The sequence below is a fragment of the Hypomesus nipponensis genome, chromosome 19 (genome assembly GCF_054491055.1).
Source record: "Hypomesus nipponensis isolate SF chromosome 19, ASM5449105v1, whole genome shotgun sequence".
NCBI classification, from domain to species: Eukaryota; Metazoa; Chordata; class Actinopteri; order Osmeriformes; family Osmeridae; genus Hypomesus; species Hypomesus nipponensis.
In genome coordinates, this window is record NC_140379.1 from 12,030,245 (window position 1) to 12,048,776 (window position 18,532).

Sequence of the window (18,532 nt, forward strand, 5' to 3'; positions counted from 1 at the left end):
GAGTGATGGGGACATTAAATGTCAAATACGGGGTCAACACCACAGGAATTCCAGCCAGTTCATGAACTGCACACCTATGATTCCATCCAGTGTGGGTGGAATTGTGACCTTTGTTAATGTGGTATGAACTGGGATTGACCCAACCAATGCTTGAGAGAAATGAGGACCTTTGAGTGAAAACCAATCTGCCTCTGGCAAGTCAGGCTTAAGTTCAGAGGTCAGTGACCATTCAAGGTCATTATTGTACTCCACAAACCCTCTAAAAACAGGTAATGAAACCCAACCCTCAGGAGTGAAACATTACATGTTTAACATGACCCTTGGAAATACAATCTCACTTTCCATGCAGATTACTGGTCATGATCTCAAGTGTAGCATTTGAATTTGAATCACAGTGGTTGACACACATACAGGTCAGATTTCAACAGAGGAAGTGGCCCTATGTCTGGGGGACACACAAGCAGTGCTCTCACAGAGAAAAGGGCATTGAGCAAATCCCCTTGGAGACTTTCCGGGGTGCTCCCATGTCCCACGCCCCCTTTATGCTGCTCCACCATTGTGAGTCTGGTTTCATAAGAGGAAACAGGACCTGAGAAAAGGGGGGACATGACCGGGGTGGGGGCCACTGTACTGAGATGTGGGCTCAGAGGTTTGGTAAAGCCTGATTAAAAGTGCACACCAAAGCTAACTCTGTGGTAGAACTAACACACAGACACACACACTTAGGGTCTGAGAGCATCCCGGGTGCTCTCAGGGTGCTTCCCAGTGTGCACCGGGGTCAGTAATCTCCTTTTTGCTGAAAGCCTGGCGCCTGCTTTGTGCCAAGCAGCGAAGAGAGTTCTTTCAGGCTGGTTATGAAGCACTTATAACAATGCATCTGTTGACTCTTTGATGGTTCCACCAGGAATACATTTGTCTTTCAAACTGTCAATACTAATTATGAATTTATTTCAAAGTCAAGACATCAATTTGACTGTAAAAAAGTATTCACTCTTGTGAACCTGTTAAACTGTCATATTTAAAATGAAAACTAAGATATTTGGGGTGACATGAGAGTTTTACTAGACATTTAAAAACATTTCCTATTCATACATGTCCTGTACATTTCAAATTGCAAAAAAACCTGTACAATAAAAACAATTGCAGTATAGTGTTTGTTTTCTAAATAATGTTGAGATGTATTGTATGTTTGATTTGCAATAGTATGACTGAAATCAATGAATGGCATGTTCTGCTACTCTTGGCAAAGTAGTCTGTAAAAAAAGAAAATCTAGCCAAATGAAGAGTTTGCAGTCCTTAAGCTAAGTGTGATGAGCTACCAAAACATTAAATAACAATTTCTGCAAAACAATTACTGATTTGGCATGCTTAAGAAGGAAAGCCATAATCAGATTGAAAACTGGTTGATAAACCATAAAGCTTAACAACAAAACTTGATTATAAATTAATGCAATCAATTATATGTCAAACTAAAATGATTATTTGGGACACTTGGTATCTACAAGTTCAACACAAATCTGTATGGAAAAAAGGATGTGGAAGAGTCACATATCGACTGATTTGCAACACTCAAGGTCAGTTTTCTGGACTTTATTTGTCCTCTAGTGATGATGGACAGTGCCTGTTGCCCCAACAGTCCAAAATCACAACCAGAAATAATCATCTGAGGTATTACTGGACAAGCACTATAAAATGGCTTGGTACAATCACAAGGAAAAATGGGATGTGACCTCATGTTTATTGAAGGCACAGAACCAGAAAGGGAGCAAAGCCCATCGAATGGTGGGTGGGTACCATTTGAATGAAAAAGAAAAGTCTGGACAAAGACCGACAAGTAGCAAAACCTACAACCCATTACTAATATTCTGTGATTCCTTTTTCAGTAACAGCAATCTTGTCAATATCACTGCCAAACAGAACCGGATGGCACAATCTAAAGAAAGCAGCTTTAGGTCTCCAAGAGGGGCAAAGGAAGAGAGGTTGAAAAGTGTTGCTCCCTCAAGGGAAACAACACACCTGGGTGGCAAGACACCTACAATACCAATATTCTACAAACACTGAAGTTCTTACCTACAGTATAGCAATACCCTGATCCATCAAATGTATGCAACACAGAACATAACAATAATTAAGCCTTAAAAAAAGAAAACAAATATAAATCGACCCAATGTGTCCACATTATTGAGTGGTTCTGCGTGTGTGTGTGTGTTAGAGAGAGAGATAGAGAGAGAGAGAAAGAGAAAGAGAAAGAGAGAGAGAGAGAGAGAGAGAAAGAGAGAGGCATTTGGATAGAGTCCCAATGGTGTCTTGTGTAGTGTTATCTAGGCCGATGGTTAGCTAGGAGGAAGTCCTTGTCTTTGCAGGTGAGGCATAGTTTGAGGTTCCGGAGGGAGCCGCCAGCACATGAGAAAGCCCACATTCCCATCAGGAACATGATGATGTAGGTGGGCACAAGGCTGCCCACATACTGAGGGTTCTGGAACGTCTGCAAAAAATGACATATGTTACGCTTTCTTGGTTGCATGTCATACTATACTTGTATAGTGGAGTTGAAGACTTGTGCCAGTTGGTTAATATATTCATTAGTAGGCAACACTGAGACCTTTAAAATGATGGTAACTTTTCTGCAGGCCCTCTTTGAAGTATGGCCAATGACTAAGGTAAGTACTTGAATGAATTAACTCACTTCCCTTACAGGGGAAATGTTGTTCCCTAAAATGTTAAATGTTGCTCACTTACCAAACAAGATACCAGCAGGTGGCTGATGACCACCACACCCACAGACCACCAGCGCTTCTTCTCACAGGCCTCAAAGAACACCACCCCCCAGAACATGTGCAGTAGGATGATGGCCATAGTCATGAAGGCTGGGGTTGGGCACAACACAGGGTAGCATCTGTTAGCATGCTACAGTACATTGAGGTCTAAATAATCATGACCTGGAGTCAAGAGGAGATGTATGCACAAATTCTAGAGCTACAAAACCAATATTATTTTATTACGCTTCAAACAATGCTTAACATGTATTGGCCTCAGAAACTAAAGTAGACCATGCTTACTGTTGACTTAATATTTGTGAGGGTCAGACTATTTAGTACGTAATTCAAGGAACCCTAAGGTAACCTCCAGTTAGTTCTCAGTTAAAGTGCATGACAACACCTACCGACACTAAGCCAGTAGATTGTGTACTATGCTACATTATGAAAGTATGTAACCACAGATATCTTTACCTGAGGACAAAAAGTAGTGTTGGGAGTCCCCGTGGATCCCTATAGTCCCAGGGCCTGCAGAGTCTGCCAGGATGTTGACCACTGAGAACGCCCCACTCATGAAGCCAAAACCCAAGCCAGACACTGAAGGACACACATGATGACATCACTCACACATTCAAATCACATCCTCCAACTTCATCTCATAAAGAGGTATCGTAAAAAGGACAGGCTATATGCAAGCAAAATCACAAAAATTGTTATGAACACAACACAGCATAATAGGCTACCATGTCAGCTTTAACTTTTAGTATCCATCTAAAAACGTGATTGTCCCCCTACTTTATTCACTGTATAGCCGAACATTTTAGAATTTGGAGTGGGTCATAGTCTCAGTTCTTTCAACATACCGTAGGCCAGCTGCCTTATGGAAATTGGCATGGTCTCCTCTTGACTCAGAGTAAGCAACCCTTCATTTGCTTTCCTGACAACACAAACAAAATATAAATTATAAATAAAGTTGATTAAAGTTGTTTCTGACTGAAAACAAAGAGATCAGATCACCATGTACAGTATTTATGTCAGTTGGTGGAATATCAAGTTCTCTTCTAGCAATGATATGCATCATTTTTCTGGTTCACAGTGTGAAAAAAGCCCTGAGGGGTGATGAACCCTTGAGTGGAGCAGCACACAAACAGGTCATGGGATAAGCTTACTTCAGTAGCTTGTAGTAACCAAAGCGGAAAGTTTCCTGAAGGAGTACAGAGAGCACCACTCCGAATATGAGCAGGCCTTTCTGTTGAGAGGTGCTTTCTTTGTTGCTGATCTGAACTGTTATGAACCACACCAATGAAGATAGCAGCAGCGACACCAACCAGAAGAAGGCCCTGGAGAAAAAAGAAGATCATCAAGAATACATTTGTAGCTAAATACATGCTGCATGATCATTTTTCAATCAACGTGGAATAAAGACACGGCATCCCATAGATTGATACGCAAATTTGTCAATACAATTTTCTATGCATTAACCGATTAATTAAAAGAGAAAGCAAAGAGAAGTTATGCACCACTACAAATCACGGACATCGCTATCTTCTGCGGGCTCAGACTAATTGCTGGGATAGACCAGAATCTCAAGAGTATGGATGAGAACATATTGAAATACATTGAATCAAAGTGTTTAGTCCTCATGTGCACACACAAACTCAGAAAAAGACATGTCATAGTTAGCTCACTTTCAATGACTGAATGTTGGCCATCATTATCAGAAAATAGTCTAAGCCACAAAACGCGTTGGCTTGCAAGCAAGCTAACAGTTATGCTAACTGATAAAGATACTCACCCGGCTATGAGAAAGATGACCCGCAGTGGGTCTCTAGCAATTGTAAACAAGAACAAAGAAATGGCTGGGCCAAAAGCGATGAATGTACAGCCGAAAAAAACGGATGCTGTCATTTTGTGACTTTGAAACCAAGGAGACGAACAAAAATCAGCAGCTAAAACAGTTCCTGACGCGCCCTGTCCTCTTTCTTATTGTTCAAGTGACCTTCTTTTTTCCGTCCTTTAACGCTATAAAGATACTACGTTACTGATGTACTTCGTTAAACCCCTGATAATCTAAATGTGTTATTTAAATGTGATACAATTATAAGACGCTTTTGTAGACACACATTTCTTCTGCTTCTGAACACTTCCTGTTCTCGTTGTCTGAAGTCATGTGACAAAGCAAAACAGTGAAGAACTTGCTGAGTTTTGGCTCGCAAGTTAAATGTATTGTTGTGTAAACTCGTGTTTGATTTTTCCAGATGTTTCCGGGTACTGGAATGGTGTTTGTTGAAACTACTTTGGTGCAATACCTTATAAATATATTTACCGTGTCTGGAACATTTCACCACGAATGCACAGTTTTTACACTTTCTATGCTCTATGAGTTCAACCACAGCGCCATCTAGGGCATTGCAATCACCCTAGCCTGCTCTGATCATTGACAAAGCCCTACTGTTAAAAACACACTGCAAACCATTGCAACCATAAGGCAATCTTTTCCAGAAAACCCACTAAACGAAAATCAGCTGCTTTCATTGTATAGGCTGAACATGACTATATGTGTATATATCTTCATATATATATATGTGTATATTCACACAGCAGAGGTCACTGTCCCCTCTCAAACAAACAATCATGAAGTGGAAGGTCGGTCCTGTCGGACATTCCCATTGGCTTTCTAGTTCAGTCACCTTTCGTTGCATGGAGCTAACACAAATGTACTTAGACGTAATACAACACGTTTTGTGAAACATCACCAGGTCAACATGAACTAAAACCTAGCAACTCCGTTAATCTTAACAAAACTGGACAGTTAAAATGTGTTAATGTCGCGTGAGAGACCCATAAGTCATTAAGTCAATAATTATTTGCGAGCCTTGGGGGTAATGAAAGGGTAGATGTAGGCTATTGTTGCTGTTACACTTGAAGTTTGTATAATAACAGCTACAGTTATTGGTGATGCACAGCCTAGCCTGACGGGGAATTCTGTCATGGTAGGCCTACTCGGGCTTTGCTTCACGTCTTCAGCTTCACTCAAGCAATCAACTACAGGTGTGCTAATTGAAGGTATAAAAGCCTTCCCCTTTAAAGACTTTAATAGGCTACTGCATGCATTCACAGACCCGGACACACATGACATGCTCACATCATGCATGAAGTACCTGCATATTGTGTAATTGCTGCCAACCACCACTATCCCCAGCTCCTCCATTTTCTGTACTATCACTACAATTTTTGTTAATGCTCTGTGAAGCCTTTTTGACTCACTTGTTAAAAGGTTTGTACACAAAATGTGAAATGTTTCCTTTCCACCTGGGATTTTATATTCTACTCCCTGCTTTGTTGTACTTGTGCTATGTCATATGCTCCTAGGCAGGGAGTTTGACCTTATATTGAACCACAAATACATTTTTCTTTGCAATAAATATTTCAATATAACCGTAAACTACAGTTAAATCAATACATTTTCTCTGACATTACATCACAACCATTGTTTAGGGTTGTTGTGTGGAGGAGTCAAATCAGCTCTTGATTTATGTTGCTGTAGGCTTATTATCTGCATGGTCTCATTCCTTGTATTTCTAGAAGCCTACTGTAACTTTTTTCTGATCATGAAAAAAACAAAAACACAATTCAAGGAAATCATCTACATTGATAGAATGCTGTAGCTGATTATTGGAAGAGTTTCGTCATGATGTGGGATAGACAGACTTTAAGGGCGCATCCCTTTAATTTTAGGGACGTACGACTTTTTCCTGTGGCGGGAGGGGGCCATGACTCTATTAAACCAAACTGCAAAAAAAGCCGCTGCAGTACTAAGAATAGCATTAGAGGACTGAAGGTCTACCATGTTTAAACCATGTAGAATCAATGCCATTAATCTCACTTTTAACTTTCTCCTAACTCAACATGTAGGCTAGGTTTCTTCAGCTGGTGAGACAAGCATCCGAACCTATAGCAAAATACGAACATCAACATCTCTTTCATTTCGTGAAAGACAATACCAGACAGGTAAGATTCAATGTTATTTATGACTCATGATATAGCCTACCATATTATTTGAGAAGAATCAGCAAATGTCTGTTTACTTTTCACCAATGCTACGTGACTTATTGCTACACGAAGATTTCAATATATTTTTCATAATGTAATTCCATGTATCCTCACATGTTAGCTATTAAGGTATTTCAATGAAATATATTGATAACCACAATAGTCTGCGAGCATAGAGGAGTGCTAACTCAGATGCGATCCCGACTTTCAGCACCAAGGACAGGGGCACAGACGTTGTGGCGTAGTTGGAAACAAACATAAGCTACTGCCCTGTACTTCCAAGCAGTTTGTTCTAGCCCTGTCTCCAACACCAGTGTTTTGTTTGTAAAACAAAAAAAAACAAAAAAAAATGAAATAGAGAAGTGATTTCTGAGATAATATACAAATTGTATTTGAGTATGGACTAGACCCCAAATCTACTTGCTTGTTAAGTTTCCTCCTAAACCTGCCAATTTTCTAGATAAACCCAATGCACAGGCTATTAGTACATTTAGTAGGCTAAACTGTAAGAGCTCAATAAGAACCATGGCATGTGGTTTAATAATAAGGAAGACGAGCAGACATTGAGTTAATAATAATGATAAGATTTGATTTTGTAATTTTAGGGTACAAGATCTTTATTGACCATGTGACATGTGTTTCACAGGTGGGGAAAATGGCGTCTGTATCTATGCTTTGCTTCTTCCTGTGGATTTCTTCTGTCATCAGCATTGGACACGGTTGTCCTGAGCTATGTATCTGTTCCGACAAATATGGACGTCATTTTGCAGAATGCTCATACAAAGACTTGGTTGAAATCCCTGACGGATTCCCCCCTAATGTGACCACTCTTAGTCTTTCTGCTAATAAAATCTCTCTGATCGAGTTGGGAAGCTTTGACAATGTGACCCAAGTGACTTCCTTATGGATGGCCAACAATGAGATACTTTCCATTGAGCCGGGGACCCTGGCCCACCTGATACAGCTGCGTAACTTTGATATCAGTCACAACAGAATAGTGGATTTCCCTTGGGAAGATCTCCAGAATCTCACAGCTCTGCAGCTTCTGAAGATGAACCACAACAAGATGGTCAGTTTGCCCAAACATGCCTTCTTCAACCTCAACGATCTGAGGTCACTGCGTCTCAACAATAACAAGTTCACAACTATTGCAGAAGGGACATTTGATGGCTTAATCTCCTTGTCTCATCTGCAGCTCTATAACAACCCTTTCACATGCTCCTGCTCCATGGACTGGCTGAGGGACTGGATATTGAAGACCACCATAACCATTCCTGAGCAGAATTCCATTGTCTGTGCAACCCCGGAAAAAGTGAAAGGAGCAATTATTGTGAAATTGCCTGAATCAAAGTGCATGGCCCCTATTGTCACCATAACATCTCAACCAGACATTGACAACACAACACTCTATGATGGTGCAGTGCTGATATTGACCTGTGAAACTGAAGGCAATCCAAATCCTGAAATCATCTGGAAAATCCATACCGAAAGACACAATGAGACGTTGAGTTTGTCGACAGAGGAGGATGACTCCACAGAGTCGGCAGAATCCAGGGAGGATACTAACATCTCGGACAAACCAATCAAATTCTTCCACAATGGTACCCTAATCATATCACCAATCAGCAAAAAGGACATTGGCAACTATAGCTGTTTAGTGACAAATGAATTTGGTAAAGCTGAGGATTTGGTGTCTGTAGTGATTGTGGATGCACCAACACCCCCTCCTATAAAAAAGTTGATTGAAACTCCCATGGTGCCAGAAACCAAGCCTTCTATACATCAACCAGATGTCATAACGTCCACCTTCGACACATTCCATTTTGCCAATGTAGAGAGAAAGGACATCATTAGTAACACCCCAACTCTTCCACCATCTGCTGAAGTTAAAACAAAATATACAGACCGGGCTGTGAGGTATCCAACCCGTGCTACCAAATGTGGCTTGAATAGCCAATCACAATACATCTCCAACCATGCCTTCAACGGGACCCTAGACGATGTCAAGCAATACACATTTGACTTTGGCATCATTGCCTTGGGGGTGTCGGAGACAGAAGCCAAAGTACGTCTTAACCCTCTTCTCCTACCTAAAGACAAGACCAGTATCCAACTTAGCACCTCAGAGGAGTTTCACTCTGTCAACAAAGAGTTTCACAAAACATCTGAAGTCTCAAGAAGGGTAATCTCAGACGGCTTGTATCTATGTGTTACTGCTGACCACAGACACTCTGCAGTCCAGTGGTCTAGGATTGAAGATGGTGTCAACACCTATCTGTTCAGGGGTTTACGCCCTGGAACCAACTACTCCCTCTGTCTCACCTACAGAGGAGAGGACTGTGAAGTCCAAGTACTCTTTGCGACCAGGAAAAGGGTTCCAGACTTGTTAATCATCATCTCTGTCAGCATATGCCTTCTTACTGTGTCCACTGTGCCTCTGCTCGGGGCCACATGCTTTCATTTAGTGTATAAATACAGAACCAAAACCTACAAGCTGATTATGAAAGCCAAAGATCAATACCACATGGAGAGGAATCTAGGTGCCAACTTTAGCATTAGAGCTCCCAATGCTGAGTCTCAAAGGAAGATCTACATTAGTGAGATAGATGAAGGAGCAGAGAGCGTGGAGGGCGACAGAGAGGGGGATGTGGAGGGGAGCGTTGTGACAGAGTCCTTTACTTTATCTCAGTACAGAGGGAACCTAGATGACTGTGAGGTAGGGTCTGAGTATAGCGACAGACTTCCACTAGGGGCAGAGGCAGTGAATATTCGGAGTAATTACAAATAGTGGAGTCATTAAAGGGGTCATAGAATGCAAAACCGAGTTTCTCTTGTCATAGTTGAATAACGACAGTTTGGTGGGTAAAATGGACATACAGAGAACCTCAAGTCCCATTGACACCCCTTTCCTATGCAAATCTCACAATTTGAAACTGCTGCTGTAAAACGGCAGATTCCAAAAGAAGCACCAAGTTCACGCCAACTCAGTGGCTGTACCTTATTTGGCTCTGGTCTGTACCTTTGTGAGGCCCCAAATTGTACATATAGCAAATTAATAACTGTTATGTTGCTTACAATGCTAAAAACAAACCTATTACAAAGTTATTCTTAGGCTACAACACTGAAGTGCGAGTATTTCACTAGTATTACAAGTAACGGGTGCTGTTGGCCACGTTGTGTCTTTGCTCCACAGCTCATCTAAATATTCATGAGCATACCATAAAAGGGAGAAAACCTCGTTTCATTCTAGGGCTTTTTCACAGGGTTGCATTAGGGCGCATAGAACAGCACCTGGGCCATTTTCAGCCCAACCAATGTTAAATACCCTATTCGGAGACCTTAAGGAACAGTGTGAAATACCCTATAAAATCATTCTATGACACCTTTCTATTTGTGATCATCCAGGCCTATCTGGGTGACTTTAATATTGGTGTTGGTGTTTGATTTTTAAAATTTTGTTTGGCTTGACATGAGAACTATAACACCCAGGTAAATAAATGCCATATACCGTTGCCATAACCAATTACTTAAAGTCAAACTTGAGGATACCTCTTTGATGTCTCGATGGAAAAACATACTTCACCAATATATACAGAATCGTTTTTTTTGTTTATAAAATAATAAAAAGCAAACAATTACATTGGAAAATAAATTGGTTGAATGTTAAATAATTTTAGGTCATTGGTATACAGTTTAGTCTATTTCTTATAAACATCCTAGAGTATAAATACATGTTAGCAGGTAGAGATGAATTGTTTAAAAGCATTTGCCAGTCAAGTGTCCCATGGTTGCAAATTAGTCAAAGTAAATGAGTTTAGTCTGCGTAACAGGCAAGTAGGAGTAAAGATAATTTGTACTGTGTTCTAAATGTCTCGGCACTCAACAGTTGCACTCATGAATGTGTTCGTCACTCTATTGTAACTATGCTGGTACATGTTGTTATTAACAAAAAGTGATGCTAACAAAAAACAACAAAATTAAGAAATGTTTTATGCTAATACTGCATGTTATTAGTATTATATTGTAGACCCAAGCATTGTGTCAGTAACTATAATAATAACTATTTCTATCTGTAACTCTTAACAATTCTATTTTCTGCTGTTTGGGTTAGGAGTAGGCTTTAATATGTTGACTTCTTATGTTACTGACTCTATGTGCCTGAACCAATAAAGTTAGATTAGTAACACATTTTAAGTGTTTTTACTTTTACCAATACACATTTTAAATGTTAATATTTGTCACTTCAATTTCTTCAATTCAAATACTGTTTTACACTTGGACACTGGAGATAGAATCATAGATTAAAAGTAATAATCTGTGATGGAAATTAATAGAGAACATGCAACGTCTTATGTCTTTCCATACTAAACGAGAACCCTTTATTTTTCCAAACGAAATATCAACATTTTCTGATACCAAAATTTTCTCTGTTATTACATGAATGTTAATGTAAAGTTATTTCTGAAAGTTTGCATACAGTAATCCTGGGATTGCATTAAATTAAACGGTGTTGCTGTATATTTAGCAAGGGAGCCAAGTCAATCCATACAAACCAAATTTCTGTATTCAAATGAACTATCAAAATTCGACTTCCACATTCAAAGCCAAGGTCAATAGAGAACATATAGGACAAAGTAACAGTGTATCCATCTAGCGTTACGCTAAAGTAACTCAGCCACAACCATTCACAGATGTGTCCCAGTTAGAGTTAGTTAGCAGCAGCAGTGGCGGCTGTCTCGACAGACTTGACAGGGTCCTTTTTGCTGCCCTCCTTGGTGTTGCGGTTGAGGGCCCCGTTGATGAGGCTGTCCGAGCTCTGGAGCTGAAAGTGCTTTCTGGACCCTAGAAGGGATGGGTTGTTGACCAGAGTGTAGAGGAGCTGCCAGCGGGCCCGGTTCTGCCTGCTGTTGGTCACTTTGTTCTGTCTCTTCTCCTGTTGGACCATCTGGATCCCTGAAAGCATGGAGGGGCAGGCTGTCAAGGCAGAGGAAACTGAGAAACTGATGCTAAGAGGTCCAAGGGTTCCCTTCTCAAAAGAGCATAGACATTAAAACAATTGTGGTTTTCAGTTGTAATTGTTAGCAAAATACAAAGATTTCTCAACTGTGTGTGAATGTGTGAGTGCCTATGTGTGTATTCAGAATCACCAACCTTCCTCTGCATCACAAATTTTCTGCCCTGCACTTCCCCCTTGCTGTGCTGACTGCAGTAATAAAGCACAGAAAGCCTTCATGACAGGGTGGCACTGGCTCACCTCCACCTTCAGGTAATGGGCGTAGTAGCGATACGCTGTGGGTATTAAAGATGAGGAGGGGCATGGATGGGAGGGGGAAGGAAGCAAATACATTGACGTTTAATTGACAATGCCACTAAAGGGCCAATCGAACAACTCGGTCTCTGTATTTGTCATGTATGGGACCATGTATTTCATTGCTGTAATAAAAGAAAACAAAAATATATTTTGGATAACGTTTATAATATTATTCACGTACATGGCCATGTTATATACAGTTGCTATGAGGCCCCTCTACCTGGATCATAGGACTCTGCAGCTCGGTTGATCAGACTGATGTCCATACGGCAGAGGTGGATGACGTTGAAGAGGGCAGTGATCACCATTCTCCATATGGCAGCTATAAGTCCCACCATGATGTTGACCAGGAAGAACAGGTAGGTCAGCAGGAACAGACTTCCTCTGCAAATGACATCACAATGGAAGGCAGTTGCAGTTCTCAGATAGAATACATGTAGGTTGAAGGTATTACATCCGATGGAAAGGAAAATAAATCTAATTAGTGTGTAATTTTAACGTCTAGTTTTTTTTAACGTTTGTTTGAATGCTTTCTCTACCTGTTATTTAAGTCTCTTGTTCCAGCATCCTTTTTGACAAATGCAAACTTAGCTGTCACATGCTGAAGAGCAACCACCAATATTAAAGTCACCCAGATAGGCCTGGATGATCACAAATAGAAACAATTACAATTTGGCAAAGAAAATAAACACAAACATTTCAAAGGTTGAGGATTAAGATTAATGATATATACATACACATATACTGCACATAATGTGTATTTGTCTACAGTATACTGTATGTACATGAAGAATGAACAGAAACAGAAACACATACACATCTACCTACCATACTTTTGCTGCAATTTGGAAGAGGATGAGGTTCTGGCCATATAAAATGGGTATGATGATCAGGAACACCAGAAACAGGAAACAGATGAAGAACACCACAGTCTGAATGACCATTCCTGAAGAGGGAACATAGAAAATATCAGTGCTTTTGAGTGCAATGGATTCTCCAATCCAGCTTTTTTACATTAAACTTAAAAATGAAGAAGAAACACATCAGCATGATTAATGTTAAAATTATAATTTGATGAGACAAGATCATTCTATACTATAAATGTTTTATATTATTAGAAACATATTGCACCTAAAGAGATAACTGCAGCTTGATATCCTGTGAAGCCCATCCAGCAGACAATACCAGGTTTGGAAGGGCGGATAGTCTTCTGGCAGTTGTAGACGTTGTAAATATCTCCCTTGTACAATCCTTTTAGGTTTGACCTATTGATAGAAAGATTAACAGTTTGATGCTCTGATATTCTGGTATAACTGTGCACACACCTTCATCCTTGTTTATCAAGTATTTTTAAAGCAAGTCAAATATTGGTCCTGCTGTGATTACATGGAATAAACAAGGGACATCATTTTGTCATTAAAGCTTTGTTGTGTTGTCATTACCTATGAAGGATCATGGATCTCATTAGCATTACAAGGCTAACCAAACAGGACAGCGTCAGGGCACAGAGATAACACACTGCAAACACAAAAATGAAGATGAAAGCTAAAAATGGAAAATGGTGGTAAGTGCAGAAAACAAATCTAAAATGCATGATCATGCATACTTTTATAACAGTCACTAAAAGAAAACAGCTGCTCACCTTCCAGACACCACGTATAGTAGATCACAATTTGGACCACCTCCATCCTGTCGTCTGATAGGACGATATTAAAGCCAAGCAGAAGGAAGGCAATGTTCTCATCAATACCAGCACGGACAATGTGAAGAGTAGGGATTACCAAGATGACCAGTAGCAATGCCACCTGAGAACAAAGAACGGAATTGAGGTTGAGAGGTTACCAAGAAAAAAAACAGTTTTTGTGCTATGACAAAACAAAAAAATAAGTCACCTGATATATTGCCACAACAGACACAAAAGTTGAGATTGCCAACTTAAGTGGAAACTGGAACTCTAAAAAAGGAGAATAATTGGCAAATTCAGTTAAAATGTTAGCAATTCAACAACATCTTAAATGTTTCAAATGATGAATTGAATGATACAAGATGAATGGCCTTGGTATGCATCCTACCTTTCTCTGCTGTGTAGATGTAAGACTTAATTGCATCAGATATCCTTTCTGTCAGTTTAGGTTTGTCTGCTATTGAAGTGCTACTGTACAAAATTCAGCAATAATCTCAGTAATCACATGATTCAGACGACATTTAAATGTTGTTTCATAAAATGGTGACCGTTTCTGAAGGGTTAACTATAGTTTCGTCTGGGAAAGATTTTCTCAAATATTTAAAACATGGTATGTGTTTTATCTTAATTTAAACACCTGTTGGAAGACTTTTTCTTCTTTAGAATTGACTTCACATAGTCTTTGTAGTAACTGTTGTCAAGGTCCTACAAGGCAGAAGAATTATTTATTGAACAAGACTGTACAAACAAACAATCCACAGTCATCTTTCAAGTTGAAGATTATATCTGTTGGTGTATAAAAACGCCTGCTATGATGTTGACCACTGAATTCATTAGGTCACATCAACATTAAATTGTTTTCCAAATCAATACTTTGCAAATAAACAGTGTGTGTGTGTGTGTGTGTGTGTGTGTGTGTGTGTGTGTGTGTGTGTGAAGGGGGTTGGAGGTAATCAGTATATTGTGCTAAATATCCTCCATTCTACACAAGCTGCTTCTGATAATCCAGCAGGAGCTAAAAATATGTTTGCCTAACTGAACTGCTGTCCTGAAACTAAATTACATTTTGACTTACAACATCTTTTTAATAAATTGCTTGAAATATAAGCCAGAGGACTATAATAGTTGTCATAGGAACCTGATGCTTCATCATTTTATGTAATTTTCTTTGATTTTCTTGTTGGGGAAATGCCAGATGCAATTTTGTATTGCTTGGCACACTTTTCACCATGCCCTCACATTTTTCCATGTCTAAATGTGAATATTTTATACCCATGCATTTGATGCTGCCTTCAAGTTATTGATAGATATTGTTACACTTTAATGTACCTGTGATCAACATTGGAATCCAAGAATACAGTTAAGGGAACAAGTCTTCATTCAAATGGTCAACAATGTCACTTACCTCCCCAGCGTCATCCCCTTTCACAAAGAGCAGAGGATACTGGATGCAGAGAAAAGCGAGGCAAGCTAGCTGAGGGAGACTTGCAAGCAGGGTGTAATACTTGTAGAGCTTTGGATCAAGAAAAAACAGAGATTCAAGATATGGTTCAAGCACACAAAAGTAATCTGATGCATTCATATATTAAACGTGATGTAACTGCCAATAAGTCAGAAACTGAACTTTAGCTCCCTTTGAACATGAATATGACACGACTTATAGAGCCAGGATATACTTTCACTATCTCTCAAATATTGCTGCCCACCTCAGGAGTTTTAGGACAGTCAAACTTCTGCCAGATCATGACTCCAATGTGGGACAAGGACAGCAGGCTACCTAGTGCATAGCCTGGTTTGCTTTGTAGTGTGCCACAGACTAGGAGTGGGTAATACAGTAGGGGATAGTAAAAAATGGAGATAATCTTCATGTATTCTGAAAAAGAGTGTGAGAACTCATCAATATTCAATAACAATTTACAGTTGCATAAAAATATTTCAGTTTCAGCTGCCATTTATTTTTTTAAACTACTGTAAAAAATAAATAAATAATTCCAGGCATCTCATCTGAAACTGATAATGATGATGGACTGGTTGTATCATGTGCTATTTAGGTAGTTAACATGATAATAAGTAATGTCAAGTCCCACATTGATGTGTCACCTTTGATGCTCGCCGAGGTGTCTTTACAGAAAGGAAGAGGATCTGCGGCCAGTGCCAACACAGACAGTTTGCTGAAGATTAGTCCAAAGACAGCCATGGCCAGGCCTTTGTTCTGGGTCTGGTTCAGAAAGTTGCCTGGACTGTGGGATCACAAAGAGATATCACTGATGGAGAGGTCTACATTCCATGGGCTCCTTGTTTTTATGATAGTTTTTCTTAGTTTTAAATGCATTTACCTTAGGACACTGGAGGATCCTTTTGAGAAACCCTGACATAGTCTCTTACGCCTGGTGAGCACTGCCAAGATGAGGATCATAACAAGCTACGGAGAAACAGAATAATCAGTTCCTCTAGTCCCGCTGAGTACCATTTCCCTCTAAATTGCCAAGTTCATCCAGAACTAGATACAGAAAATAACAGCCTAGTTTTCAATTATTCTTTGGAATGTACTCTCATTCTTTCTTATTCATCCTGGGACATTGAAATCACTAATTGGCCCAGACAATTTGTGACGGATGATCCCTCCTCTCTGTGGGATGGTTAATTGGCACATTCTGGCAGAAATTCTGTGCAAACTGGGCCAGAGGTTGTTTTTCATCATAAATTGGTAAAACCTATAGCGAAAACATTATTGTGAATGTTGTATTCGTCAGCAGACTCCAGAGTTTGCTAGACCATTCTGGAATGTTTTATGTATTTTACACAAATCATCAGTCACCAGTGAATATGTGTACTTTCTGGCAGCAGATGGCTTCTACTATCTCTACTGTTCCTACTCCATCTACAGCCTACTAAGCATAGTAAGTCCAAAGTAAGTCCATAGTACGTCCATATTAAACAAATACAGCATTGTGTTCAATTGTTTATTCAAGACATTTATTATTTTGGTCAATGCAATATATTGTTATTAAATGTTATTGAATACTATTACTTTCCTAGCCTGTAGTCCTTTCTAGAAAAGAGATTTGGGAAGGATTGTGAAGGATTGTGATGAGTAAGATGAATTCCTGTCAAACTTACTGATATTGAGGCCATGCATATGTGGAAGAGCTTATCATCCGCTGTGGGGTCACAGGGTAGAATCACCCTTTAAGAGTCACATGACAATCAGAAAGATCACATTTTTAACCATGTAAAATCAACTTCCACCAAAATCCTCTTCAATATTGAAACAAACTTAGTGTTAAGAAGTAAAATCTAAAAGTAACAAAAAGTATCTGTAAAGTGGTCCTTCTACAATGTAGTATAGGTTTTTCAACTCAAAGCCCTGTTCCAACAAAAATAACATACTCTGTTTTATCAGTTTGGAAGTTGCAGTTTGGACATTGATGTACACCTGACTGTAGAATTGTAACTTTCTGAAAATTGAATCTGATATTTAAACAATGGAGTTCTTGCCTTGCACAATAATCTGTATCTTGATGACACAAGTGTGTGTGAGTATATGTAAATATCTATTTTATGAAGTAACTAATTTAACTGTACACAGGGAAAAAGTAGTCTAAAATCCATGACCTAAGAAATATGTAAATAAAGAAATAAACTCTTCAACTGCAACATTCTTGCTTCTCAAAAAGATCATTGCATTTATTTTCCTTCTCAAGATCGTATTTCAGTGGCAGATAATTTCGATAATCTTCCATACTTACTCCTTTGGTGGCTTGGTGGGCTCTAGATTGTTTGAGTACCAGTCTGAATAATCATAATAGTTATACGCTGGTGGTTCCGATTCAACTTTGGTCTGGTTCATACTGACTTTTTGTCACTTTAATCCAAGCATAAAGAAACAACCGGGAAAAATCCACCTGTCTCACAACTCTATTTCCAGTTTTCTTTCTTCAAGCCTCAAGTCGTTCTGTTTGCAAAACTTCCGATTGTGTGAGCTAATTGGTTGATCCCACAGTAAGTGAGGTACAGAGACACTTCTGGTGAGCTGTTCTGTCTCCCCACTGTGCTGGTGTAATGTGGCTGGGTCAGGGTTTAGCACCTGCACCCCTTAACACATTCCTTTGTGTCTAAATAATCAGCGCCACAAATCACCATGACTACAAGCTACCTAAGTAGTTGAAACATGTAGTTTGAGTATATGGAGAGTTGTAGTGAAGCTAGAAACCAAGAGTTCACCTATTTGCACCTATTTCTTGAACTGAACAGTTTTGCTGAAAATATTTGTGTCATTGCCTCAAAGCTTTAAAATACCATTGATAAAAATGTCAATCCATTCATAATTTATTGTAAAATATGATGAACAAAGATAAAAACATATGCTATTTTACATGCCTCTGTCACTGCATAATATCAAGTTGTCAAATGCAGAATATCAAGTTGGAAAACCTAAATCTTGATTTCGAAACACTACACTTTGATATGGCATAACCTGTTTGCCTTACTCTGCCTGTTACTTCAGAGGCTAATCCTTTAAGAAGATGAAAATAATTGCAAGAAAATCTGTTATTCAAACAGGGGCTAGATTTGTGCTTCAAATCCTGGAAGAGAAGGTAGAACATTTGATCATTTAACATCATGTAAGGGTTCTTTTCCATTTTGATACGCTTGTTTTTGTCTTAATAATGATGAGCAAATGGTCTCAAGTGTGTTGGCTGTTGCTTGATAGTATTTGTAGTTCCA

General features: G+C 39.3%; 2 protein-coding genes and 1 pseudogene across 2 annotated transcripts; 1 reads left to right on the plus strand and 2 right to left on the minus strand.

Moving 5' to 3' along the window:
• Positions 1-1,575: 1,575 nt before the first annotated feature.
• aph1b (aph-1B gamma-secretase subunit) lies at positions 1,576-4,919 on the minus strand. Its single transcript, XM_084682236.1, has 6 exons — positions 4,552-4,919; positions 3,926-4,096; positions 3,620-3,693; positions 3,231-3,353; positions 2,740-2,867; positions 1,576-2,485 (listed from the first exon to the last, which is right to left on the minus strand). The coding sequence occupies exons 1-6, from the start codon at positions 4,662-4,664 to the stop codon at positions 2,318-2,320; spliced, it is 777 nt and encodes a 258-aa protein (XP_084538362.1). The 5' UTR covers positions 4,665-4,919; the 3' UTR covers positions 1,576-2,317.
• A 2,545-nt stretch (positions 4,920-7,464) lies between these two features.
• Positions 7,465-9,832, plus strand: LOC146247058 (immunoglobulin superfamily containing leucine-rich repeat protein 2 pseudogene; annotated as a pseudogene).
• A 1,486-nt stretch (positions 9,833-11,318) lies between these two features.
• On the minus strand, positions 11,319-17,654 carry LOC146247059 (receptor for retinol uptake stra6-like). The gene is made up of 17 exons (XM_084682553.1): positions 17,554-17,654; positions 16,925-16,991; positions 16,141-16,226; positions 15,905-16,044; positions 15,511-15,677; positions 15,210-15,317; positions 14,442-14,509; positions 14,193-14,275; positions 14,013-14,074; positions 13,763-13,925; positions 13,563-13,638; positions 13,252-13,385; positions 12,949-13,066; positions 12,660-12,761; positions 12,341-12,504; positions 11,961-12,098; positions 11,319-11,762 (listed from the first exon to the last, which is right to left on the minus strand). Exons 1-17 carry the CDS (start codon positions 17,652-17,654, stop codon positions 11,518-11,520), a joined length of 2,022 nt encoding a protein of 673 aa, XP_084538679.1. The 3' UTR covers positions 11,319-11,517.
• Between the last annotated feature and the right edge of the window lie 878 nt (positions 17,655-18,532).

What these genes read in the sequence shown, in the direction of transcription:
- aph1b (XM_084682236.1), bottom strand. Translation starts at nt 4,664, where the DNA reads ATGACAGCATCCGTTTTTTTCGGCTGTACATTCATCGCTTTTGGCCCA. An exon ending in GTCATCTTTCTCATAGCCGG is followed by an intron (nt 4,097 to 4,551) that starts GTGAGTATCTTT and finishes TTTTTTCTCCAG; the next exon opens with GGCCTTCTTCTGGTTGGTGT. An exon ending in GGTTACTACAAGCTACTGAA is followed by an intron (nt 3,694 to 3,925) that starts GTAAGCTTATCC and finishes TTGTGTTGTCAG; the next exon opens with GAAAGCAAATGAAGGGTTGC.
- LOC146247059 (XM_084682553.1), bottom strand. Translation starts at nt 17,654, where the DNA reads ATGAACCAGACCAAAGTTGAATCGGAACCACCAGCGTATAACTATTAT. An exon ending in GGATCCTCCAGTGTCCTAAG is followed by an intron (nt 16,045 to 16,140) that starts GTAAATGCATTT and finishes GTGATCCCACAG; the next exon opens with TCCAGGCAACTTTCTGAACC. An exon ending in CATCTACACAGCAGAGAAAG is followed by an intron (nt 14,075 to 14,192) that starts GTAGGATGCATA and finishes CTCCTTTTTTAG; the next exon opens with AGTTCCAGTTTCCACTTAAG.